Source organism: Chanos chanos, chromosome 3, assembly GCF_902362185.1.
Source record: "Chanos chanos chromosome 3, fChaCha1.1, whole genome shotgun sequence".
Lineage (NCBI taxonomy): Eukaryota > Metazoa > Chordata > Actinopteri > Gonorynchiformes > Chanidae > Chanos > Chanos chanos.
In genome coordinates this window covers 36,123,026-36,134,964 of record NC_044497.1, presented here as the reverse complement: position 1 = coordinate 36,134,964, position 11,939 = coordinate 36,123,026, and the positions used below count along the sequence as shown (strand labels likewise).

General features: G+C 37.1%; 1 protein-coding gene across 1 annotated transcript; it reads right to left on the bottom strand.

Moving 5' to 3' along the window:
* Positions 1-254: 254 nt before the first annotated feature.
* LOC115806942 (cadherin-like protein 26) lies at positions 255-9,668 on the bottom strand. Its single transcript, XM_030767799.1, has 12 exons — positions 9,633-9,668; positions 9,107-9,229; positions 8,841-8,987; positions 7,240-7,384; positions 6,940-7,115; positions 6,449-6,580; positions 5,526-5,708; positions 4,726-5,033; positions 4,430-4,572; positions 3,970-4,194; positions 3,520-3,707; positions 255-461 (listed from the first exon to the last, which is right to left on the bottom strand). The coding sequence occupies exons 1-12, from the start codon at positions 9,666-9,668 to the stop codon at positions 255-257; spliced, it is 2,013 nt and encodes a 670-aa protein (XP_030623659.1).
* Between the last annotated feature and the right edge of the window lie 2,271 nt (positions 9,669-11,939).

The window sequence follows — 11,939 nt, the reverse complement described above, 5'->3', positions numbered from 1 at the left end:
GGTAAGCTGACAGGTACTTTGCCTTGGGTAAGTTAATTTAGCAAAGTATTTGTTTTGCTGCTGTGACACCATCCAGTCTGCATCGAGAAGTGCTAAAAACAGCAGCTACCTTCAAGTCTACAAGTAACTCACTCCTGGCCCAAAAGAGGCCATTTTGATCTTTTGAAAATTGGATTCCTTTTGTAATGTTTTCAGTTTCCTTGCTCATTTTTGTAGCACATCATTTACTAGACTGCTACCAGCACTTGCTGGATCTACATCTTCACGAGGTCCGGTTGACAAATGGATGCCAGTTGTTTGAACTTGGGATCAAGGTTGTTTAGTTCTTCCAGTGTGAAGCCACTGTCTGGTATAGAGATGGCATCCAGGTTGGTGTTACCATCATAGTCACCCTCGTAGGCATATATGGAGGGCTCATAATGACCTGGTTTCTCCTCTAGATCCAGAAAAGCATTGAGTTTCTAAAGAATGGAAAAGGAATTACACTGTCAAAAATGTGTGTAAAATTAAGAGTGAAGTGCTGTAAAATCTTGATAGCAAAAAAATGTAAATAGAAAAATAATGAAGCCGTGTTTAATTTACAGTGTCCCATAGTAAAATACTGAACTAAATACAACTCTTTTAAAGTAATAATATGCTGAAAGAGTCATATTTCTTTGTAGAATTTACAGATTACTGTAGTTTAAACACAGAAAAACTGTAATACAAAAAACAGTACAATACAGTTAAAATTATAACATGACAGTGTTAAAATAATGTTTTCTGTCAGGTAGATTTTTTATACAGAAACCATGTTACATTTTACAAATTCTTATGTTACACTTTACAGAATATGTACAAATAGGCCTAAAGTAAAATTATGTTTATATGAAGGGTTTAAAAAAAAACAGGTGATGTGTCTGTTTAGAACTGAGTAGGCCTATATTTAACAGTATATCAGTAGGCTACAACTATAATAGTAGTAGTGTAACCTGTGTTGTGTAGACAAATCTCAAAGGGTAGGGGTAGAAAGCCAAAAGTGACCCCTCTGCTGGCAAGAATGGTGGTGCAAGATGCCAAGAAGAATCCAAGCATCACCACCAAGGCCATGTTCATGAATCTGAGCAATCCTGGTACCAACATCTCAAGGCAGACACTCCAGCAGACACTGCACAAAGCTGGTCTCCATGGACACTGACAAAGGAGGACTCCACTTCTCCAAGACAGGCACACAAAAGCTCGCCTACCCTTTGCACAAGCTCACCTGGACAAAGAAGAAAGCTTTTGGTCGTCCGACCACAGAATTAATGACCAAAAGCTTTCTTCTTTCTGTCTTGGAGAAGTGGAGTCCTACTTGGTCGGCCTGTATATATATGTGTTCATATTTTTTTCAGCCCTTGATATTATTTCATTTTTCTAGCCTCAAAAAGCTTTATCATGGAAGCCATGTTTGGGCATTAATATCTTGACGAGTATTGTTCCTAGCCCCACCAAACTTTGTAGGATGGAAGACAAACGTGTTTTCTGTATACCAAAACCATTAAAAGCCTGTACTGCAAGCCATTTTATTTTCTATAATGCCCTAGATTTGGCAAAAAGTGCAAAACGGAACTGTTGAGGTGGTAGAGTGTTTCAAATACCTTGGACTCATCCTAGACAATAAACTGAGCTTTGACCAACACATCACTGACATCCACAAATGCCATCTCTCCCATCCAAAAACTCTCTTTCTGCACTTTCTGTTACCCCCCTCCTTCTGTTGCTGCTTTACAAAAGCATACTCCAACCTATTCTCCTTTATTGTTCCCCCTGTTTTTTCAACATGCTAACTCTCTCCAACAGAAACAAACTCCTATGCATTACACACAGTGCCTCCAAAATGATTGGTCTCCCCACCCCCAACCTCTCAGACCTCAACAGTAAAGCCATCACAAGTGGAGCACGTACTATCGCACATGACCTCAGATACCTCCTAAACCAATTCTTCTCACTGCTTCCATCGGGTCGCAGATACAGACCCCTGGTCTAGAAACGGGCACGCTATGGCAGGAGTTTTGTTCCGTCTGCGATAGCATCATTAAACAAAACACCCCAAGGACTATGATGTGTAACAGCACTATGTGCGTGTGTATATGTGTACAAGTATATGTTTATATAGGTGGGAGGGAATATGTGTATAAATGTGGCCGTATCTATTATAAATGTGTATATTCTTGTGCATATGTGTATGTATGTATTTATGTAACCCATGTATTTATGTGAGGCAGACTGTGTACAGACTGTGGCAACAAATTTCCTTTAAAAAAGGACAATTAAGAATCTATCTATCTAGAGAGAGAGAGAGAGAGAGAGAGAGAGAGAGAGAGAGAGAGAGAGAGAATGAATACAACATTTTTTTCCAAGTCAAGGTATTTTTAATAACACTGTTGTAAAACTTACATGCTCAATCTCCTGAGAGATTAGTTTTGTCTGATGGGAAGCCTCAGTTATGTTTCTGGAAACTTTTTCCTCCCACTTATATTCTGTGTGTCCCCACAAATTATCTGTCTGCACCATATCATGGGGAGTAATACATGCTGATTGGTGTGGGGATTTAACATAGGGTACCTACAGGAGAAGTTCACATTGTAATTCAGACATCTGAGCATTAGTTAAGAAATACTTTTGTAATACAAAAAAAGAAGAATTCTTACTTTTTCTTAATTACATTTGTAAATAACGTGAAATTACAATTTTTCTACTCTTATTCCTTTCTTTTGCTAGTGATTTCTTTTCTTCACAAACAGCCAGAGCCCTCCTTTTAAACTCATTTATAAAAACAACCATGCTCCATTTCTCTGAAACATTTTCAACGTCAACATTGAGTTAAAATCCAGTTTTGCTGATTTCCACAAACAGCTCTTGTCTAATGCCACCCACATCCCCCACTCACTATGCAGTCACATCCTGGACATTCAGTGTTGCTTTCAAGCAGATAGCTCGGAGACACTTCATCAACAATCCATGAAACAGTTTTTTTGCTCTTACACGTAGCAGAGCAGGCCATCAGCAGGACACCTTTGGTAGACATAATAAACCATTTTAAGTTGACTACTGCTCAGAAAGAAAGCCACTAGAACTAAAAGTCAGCATAACATGTTAGTTCACAAATTTACAACACGTTTGACAACTGTCCCTTACGATGTGTAAGACTGGCCTGGATTTTATCCGGGAAGCCAGTTAAGTGTGTCAGTTAGGGGCTAAATCAATTTTGTAACATAGCTTTATTGAAAATTTGAAACTAAAATGATAAAGAATAATTAGATACGGAAATATTTAAACATATTTTGGGAACAGGTTCAGTGGAAACTTATACTGTTTTTAGGTGGCTGCGCAAGCATTTACTTTGTATATCCTTAAAAAGCTTAGATTAACAGAACTAAAAAAGAGCTTGAACTTGTCCGAAAATGATAAGAGATTTATGAATAAGTGAATCACATTGTTTTTACGTTGTTATGAAATGCTTGGCTTACCCAATAGAATGAGAAGTGTGAGAAAGACTATCCCAACACCTCCACCACCAAGCCAAGTAGATGTTTTTCTATGCCTACAGTCAGACGTGACTGAACAATCACAAACCACCACAGACAAGAGCTGCAACGAATATTTCTCTTGTAGGTCAGAAATCTTCAGGGTTAGTGTATAGTTTCCTGCATGTACAGAGTTGCCTTTGACAAGGCTCACAGTCCCTGGAGCAAGAGGGGATGAATCATTCACAAAAGAGAGGTGTGTGTGTGTGTGTGTGTTTTTTTTAAACAAAAGTGGAAAAGTAGCAAAAATGACTCTCAATCTAATTTTGGTTTGATTGTGGTGAACAATACACATGTCTTCTTTCATTCCATTTTTATTTTCATTGTGTTTGTATGATTTTAGTGACTTCAGGTAATTTGTTAATATGTGACCACTGGTATAATTATAGCTTTAAAACTCAGAGAAAGCTCTTAGTTTTACCATTAAATGGATCCAGGCTCCATTTCCCCTCCACATCCCCTATGAGTTCGAAGAGGAATGGCCCACTGTAGGGTGGAAGGTCTGGGTCTACAGCACTGAGTTTGGTTCTTGTGGGTTCATCAGACAGACACAAGTTCAGTTTATTTTCAGAGAGAACTGGCACATTATCATTCTGGTCTTTAATGTGAATAATCAGGGTTCCTGTGCCTGTCATTGGTGGCTCACCTGTCAGTCAAAGGAAAGATAATAAAGAGCACATCAGGTCAGGTCAAATGCTGTTGCTGATATCACATTTTGATTTTAGCAAGCCTTTAGCAACAACAGCTAGTTCACTTAAAGTTTTAAATGACCAGAGGTGAAGGTAAAATGGATAAATGTGTTGTATATTATATGCACTTGAAAATTGTATTATTAAATTCCTTTTCTCACACAATCCCTACTTCTGCAAGCCAGTCCTCACCATTATCAACTGCAAGCAAGGTAACTGTGTATGTGCTGTCTTTCACAAAGGACGACTCTCTGTCAATAACTTTTGCTGTTGAAACTTGACCAGTTTTTGAATCCACAGTTACCCAGTTTGCTGGATCATTTCCTTTAAAGAACCTAACAGAGAGAGAGAGAGAGAAGAGGTTGGTTAGCTGGATAACCTTATTTCACCATAGTGCCTGCATACCATCATACTGCCTAAGAGAATTTTGTTAATTTAACAGTTTAGTTTGATTTAAATACTTTGCACAACGTTAATGACACACTTACTCAAAAGTGTTACTATGTCTCCTGTCCAGGTCTTGAGCAGTGAAAGTCTCCAGCTGTTTTCCTGGTACCACATTCTCAAAGACAGTTACATGTTTGACAGCCTCTGTAAATACAGGAGGGTCATTGACATCCTCTACAGTAATGTTTAGTGGGAAACCCAAATGCTGTGTCATATTTAAAGTCCTGGAGTACACTACATCCCAAAGACCTTTAGATGGACGTCCTTTTACTTCACAGGAAAAGAAGGCCTCTTCATTCTCCACAGTGACCAACAAGTTCCTATGTGCGTGCTCCTCAAAGTCCAAGGGCTAAAGACAAATCCATGACTCTGATTATTATTATGAGTGTTAGTAGTAGTAGTAGTAGTAGTAGTAGTAGTAGTAGTAGTAGTAGTAGTGGTAGTAGAAATAGTAACAGTGCTGATAGTTGTAGCAATCATAATAACATTTTAAGCCTTTTAAAAACTGTCTTTTGGCACTATTTTACAACAGTAGGAATTAGATTGTTGGAAAATCTTTTTGTTGTCTTTGCTCATGTACTACTGCAATACATAAGCAAAACATTACATACTAAGCAAGTACTAGGTTCTACATACTAAGCAAAGTATTACATACTTTTTCTCATCAATGATTGCAGAGTAAACATAGGCATACATCTTACGAAAGACAAAAAACAAACAAAAAAAAAGTTTATTTTCTGGTGCACTGGTGATCTGAGAAGTGATGGCGGATGTTATGATAGAGTGAATGCACCATATTTAAATATCTATTTATTTGTTGTACTTATTTATTCATCCTTACCTTGACGACAGTTATGACTCCTTCATTAGAAGCAGGGTCAGTTTCAATCTTGAAATATTTCCATGGGTCCCCATTAATGATATATTTGGCTTTCCAGGCTGCTGTTTTTTCAGTATCTCTGTCAGTAACTTGCAGCCGATAAACAGGTATATCTGTCTCTCTCTCCTTCACATTTCCAGTACCCTGTACAATATAACCAAAATAACAATCAACTGGGATTGTAGGAGAATTCAAGTTGTTTTCTGCATTTGTGAACAGAAAAGGCATTTCATGTATTAAATCATTTAATCCCATAGTGTGTTCAAGTTGTATGACACTTAAGTTTAGAAAAATGCATTTTTCATCACAAATTAAAATCTTAATCATAAATTAATAAAATAATGAATGAGTTTAAAATAAGTTTAAACAATTTGCAAAATAAATATAGGATTGGAATGAAATGAAAATTGTTCATATAATTACATTTTCATTATGTTTATTTCATCTTGAGAATGTTTTAAAGTTGGAAAGATTTATAGCATTATGTGATATTATTTGAATTAAGATAAGAAAAGATAAGAAAAAGAAAGGGTTCAGTAATAATAATGATAGTAGTAACAATGCGAACAAGAATAAGCAGATTTTGTTTTACTACAAACTCTAAAACTTCCAAAAACTAAATATCATAATCCACTTAAATAAAATACATGAATAAAATCTATGATAAATTTATTACCATTTAGAATTATTTACATCAAATAAGAACCTAAGTGGACACAGATAATACACAGGGAGAGACAGTCAAAAGTAACATTGCGTTAGATTATGATAGATATGATAAATGAATATAATAAGTGAAAACTGTAACAGCGATATGATCAAGATATAATAATGTGCTACACGTTAATGTGTAGTAATGTAGTAATTAAAAGGTATTTACTCACTGTTAGACCAGAAAACACAGGTAGATGGTTGTTTCTGTCAATAATGTTGATTATCACTGTAGTTGTGCTGGATAATTGCACTTTCTCTCCATGATCCTTTGCTTCAACCAGGATGGTATATTTCTGAGCTGTCTGCATAGAGATATGCAACACAGATTTAGTATCAAGCAAAACGTTTACTATTTAAACTTCAGTATCAATTAAACATTCTTTAAAAAAAAGGAAAACAAAAACAGGGTTAGACTAAAAGTAGAAACAAGCCTGAAAAGTACGCACAGCAAAAAATATTCATTCATTCACTTTCTAAGCATCTCATCCTAATTAGGATCACATGGTGTGCTGGAGCCTATCCCAGCACTCCTTGGGTGAAAGGCAGAGAAACACCCTGGACAGGTCGCTAGTCCTTCGCAGGGCAAGCAAACAATATGGATATAGGAATATGTGGTAAATAGGGAAAAGGAATATGTGGAAAATAGAGAAAGTGTGTTTACCTCATAATCCAAACAGCCCTTGAAAGAGATTTCTGCAATTTGACTGTCTTGTTTTTTGATGAAGAACTTTACGTTGTCATTGTTGGGAGTAACTGAGACGATTGTAAAAGAAAAAGTGCCATTGTTGGTTCTTGAATCATCACCGTCCGCTGCGCTCAAGGTTACTAGATGTTCTCCTGCACAACCACCAAGGAATGCAAAGAAAAGTAAAAAATAAATAAATAAACAACAGACAATATTTTTTCCAATTACTGCAGACAAGCCACAGTAGCTCAGTTACACTTCTCCTCAAGGACATACCTTGTTGAGTTGATTCTTGCACACTGACTTCATATTTTTCTGATGAGAATTGCGGAGCATGATCGTTGATGTCTTTTATACTTATATCTATTGCAAGATTTGTCTGTGTTTCACCAGTAGAGATGTATTTTGCTTCAAATCTGACCTGCAATGAGAAAGAATCAGGATTTAATTGTCAAAAAATCAGAACACCTATATTCCAATGGTCCCTTATAATTGCTACCACTATTAGCACTAAGACTTGGATATTACTGTTGTTCTTATTGTTTCTTTTGTTATTTCATCATAAATTATCATTAAAAAACTTTTTTGCCAATTTGAAAGTTGTGTGACCAATAATATAAACGACAATGCTGATGTGGAAAATAGTCATCGAGGTATAGCAATTGAACAATAGCAGTTATGAACATTGGGCCTCATAAACCAACCATTCTTAAGTAGAAATTTGTTCTTAATACCCACCAATGCAGTTTTCTGACATTCACCAGTGTTTTCTTATTTGGGATTTGTTCTTAGGTCAGAACAATGCACACTCAAGAGCAGACTTGGTGTACATTTGAGAGCTCACATGCTAAATAATTGTTTGTGCTAAATAATTGTTTATTGCGTTTTCTTCAATTCTACAGCTGTATTATAGGATTGAAATTACAATAAGATTTTCATCATTTGTAATAGAAATTTTCATTATTTTACAAAGCATTATGGTCTTTTAAAATAAATAAACATTACACTAACATTTCAAGTAACACTCCAGAATGTAGTGCATATTTATTCATACTTTTGTACTATGAACAAAAGAGCACTATGAGAATATGTATGTATGAGAGCAGTATGAGAACAACTGATGGAGACTGTGATAAGTGAGCAGTAGTTTTACATACACTACTTATGGGTTATCCCATCTGAAACCAGACAGGCTGTAAAGCAGGTGTGTGAGAATCAGTCAGTTTTACTTTTACATATGGATAAATATCAAAATACCTGGACAGAGCAGACATTGTAGCCTTCGCTCCTGCCTGTTACTGTATGCAATTTGCATTGAATCATTAAAGCGGGCGCAGAAGTGATGGCTCAAGCTACTTGTTGGTTGTTGGAGAAGAACTCAGAATTATGAGAAATAAAGTCAGAATTGTGAGGGAAATAAAGTCAGAATTGTGAGGGAAATAAAGGCGGAATTCCGAGAAATAAAGTTGGAATTGTGAGAAATAAAGTCTGAATTCCGTGAAATAACATCAAATTCCAAGAAATAAAGCCGCAGTTAAGGAAACCTTTTTTTTTTTAATGTGGCCGAAATGGGCTTCCATAGATTTCTGTATGTGCACACAGCCCTGCATGACCTATTATGGGGATTGGTGGAGCGTTTACCTATGTTAATTAGGAACCACTGGTACCCGCTTTCAATTTACGATGACAATGGGATTCATCATTATAAGAACGAAGATGTGAACAATCCTGCGGTTTAAGAATACATCATGAATCTGACGTAGACTTTTTCTTAGGACCTTTCTCAAGAACAAATTTAAGAAAAAACTTAGAAAGATATTGGTGAATGAGGCCCATGGTTCTTCTCAATATCAAGAAGGAGCAAGAATGATTCATACCCGAAGAACCTTGTATTTCTCGTAGTCAACTTTTTTGTGGACCGTAATGACTCCCTCATTGTCAATTTCAAGAATGCCTTTTGGATCCTCATCCACACCTTGACCGTGGACTACGAAATTAAGCATGAACTTCTTCTCCAAACTAAGCTGAAGAAAAACACATCTTATTTAACATCAGAATAATGCCCTACTTATATTGTATTAATCCCAGAAGAAAAGATACATTTGATTTATGTAGTTCCATACATTTACTTTTACATACTCACTTGTCCTAGCTCATAAGGAAAAGGCCCTGGGTGCTCTTCCTCTATACTAAAGGAATCTATGATCCAGGCTCTCTTCTGACGGAACCACTGCTTTTCTGAGGTCACCTCAATAGCGTTGACACACTAAGGTAATGAAATGAAAAGGCTGGGCCTGAGATGCTTTTTTTTTTCTCATTCGCTCATTGAGATGAAAGAGAACAGTAGGAATTAATCAAATGTCGATAGGCTTTTATCTTGTAAGGACTTCAAGTATTGCATAGATAGTTTAAATGTACAGGTTGCTCTCTTGTCAGTACTGCATTCACATAAACACACACACACACACACACATACACACACACAATACACATGCTTATGGTTTTGTTTTTAAACATACTAAAGAATTCAGTTGGTATTAATTCTAGCAGGCCCGTTTGTTATCCCAAATCTCAAAGCAATCTGAAACTACAATTAAACACAGATCACTGATCAACCGTTCTTCATATGTTGTAGATGATAAAATGCATGTTCAAAATGGACTACTCACCATGATCAGCAAAAGAGAGATCATATTGTTGGACATTCTGCAGTCACAGGTAATGTGCTGTGGTCACAGGTAACGATGATCCTCAAAAGCCTTGTCCACAAAACTGCAGTGCTCTGAGCTGACTGGACGCCTTTGTTGACATCACAGTGGGAGGGAGATTCTTTAGAAATTCAACTGAAATGGTAATTTCCTTTCACTTTTCCCATGTTTACATACCAGCAAGTCATCTGTTAAGCATGAGCTGGGTTTTATATCTGAGTACAGTAATATGAAGCAATTATAATTAACCTAGATATGTGTCATGACAGTTTCACTTCAGTTTGGAGCTAGATGAGATAACATTCATTCAGTATATCTTATGCTTAAATGACCTACTGTAGTTTTGAAAACAACAAAAGGTTTAGCTTCTCTGTTGAGTTACAGAGTTACCTTTGTATCAGGCTATTTACATTTCAGTTTGGAAGTCAAAAGAATTCTGGACATAGCTTAAATTGTACCATCAAAGTTCTTATTTAGACTCAATGGCTTTTTGTCGTCCTCTAATATTTAGAAGCTGACTACCCTCCCACCTGCTTAATGAGGATAATCCATTTCAGAGGAAAGTGAAGTCAGGTATAATTATGAGATTTCCCCAAATGCTCCAGTGTTCACTGAATGAGAACCTTTGCATTTGTCAGTACACGTTAACATGGTTTTGTTTACGTTTTGCCTCGACCAGCCTAGTCACTTCTCACAGCGTCCTTGTCTCAGTTACTTTTTGTTATGATTTGACTGTTAGTAGATCAACAAGGCAACCCACGCAACCCACATACCATCTATTCAGCAGCACTGGAGTGCAACATCTGAAGAATTGTATATGTAAAAATAAAAAACTGTAAGCATTAATGGACCTACTGAAAAGATGTCTTCTGAAAAAAGCTTGATATGCTTATCTAGCAGCATGTGTTGACACTTGTCAGGACATTACATTCATTACACTCATTCAATATATAAATACATGTTGGATTCTTCTGACATTTACAGTATTTCCTCTCAACCAGAGGTGGCTGTGTTGCTCAGAAAGACATTTTTGGTGCATCTGAAACATCATGATTACATCTTAAGTAGGGGACTAACTATAGTGGAACTAACTATATAAACACATGGGAAAGTCACACATAAAGAAATAACACTGCTTTCGGTTACCTTGAACTGATGACACTGAGGTGTGATCCAGATTACTGTAATTTATCAGTCTCCCTTTGGAGTTCTCAGTTTGAAGGGTAACTGTATGGCTTACAGGACATGGGATGTAAAGCTGTACAGCTCTGAATGGACGACACTTATTGTTTTTGAGATGCAAATAAAAGATTGTACCACTCACTCATTACCTAAGCCGCTTATCCTATTAGGGTCGCGGGGGGGTGCTGGAGCCTATCCCAGCGCTCATAGGGCAAAAGGCAGGGAAACACCCTGGACAGGTCGCCAGTCCATTGCAGGGCAGACACACAGACAAACACACATTCATACTTAGGGGCAATTTAGTGTCTCCAATTCACCTAACCTGCATGTCTTTGGACTGTGGGAGGAAACCAGAGTTCCTGGAGAAAACCCATGCAGACATGGGGAGAACATGCAAACTCACACAGAAAGGACCCTGGCCACCCGGCCGGGAATCAAACCCAAGACCTCCTTGCTGTGAGGCAACAGCACTACCCACTGCTCCACCGTGCCGCCCAGATTGTAACCAGACACGGCCAAAAATGTTAAAACAACAGTCTGAGGTAAGTTAAAAGCCCCAGACATGTCACATTTCACATTTCACAATGAATTTAAAACTTTTTATTGTTTGCTTTAAAGACACACAAGATGCACTTTTAGGCCTAAAAAGATCGTACAGGCAAGATTGTACTTTTAGGAGTGATTTTACTTTTAGGCCTACAGCAAGTTTCTCTGTGCTTGATATAGTCACTATATAGTTACATTATATCCATCCCTTTAGCTGGCATGACAATTTGAATAGTGCATCATTTTGGAGCTTCCCTGCCTGATGATATAATACTTTAACTGGAGGAGGGAAAAATTTGCTTTCTTTTTCAGGCTCTAACTATTTTTTCTTCTGTTGTTGAGATAAGGAATTATACCTGAGAAGTTATGAGTACTGGGTCATTTTCCAGTACTATAACAGCAAAGAAACAGCAGTGGTGCAGTTTACACAATCAGGACACGAGATTTACTACTACTCATTCCCCACTAGCACTAACCATTAGTTTCACTCACACAGCAATAAAGTTTTTGCAAAACTCTGTGCACTCAAGGGACTATATG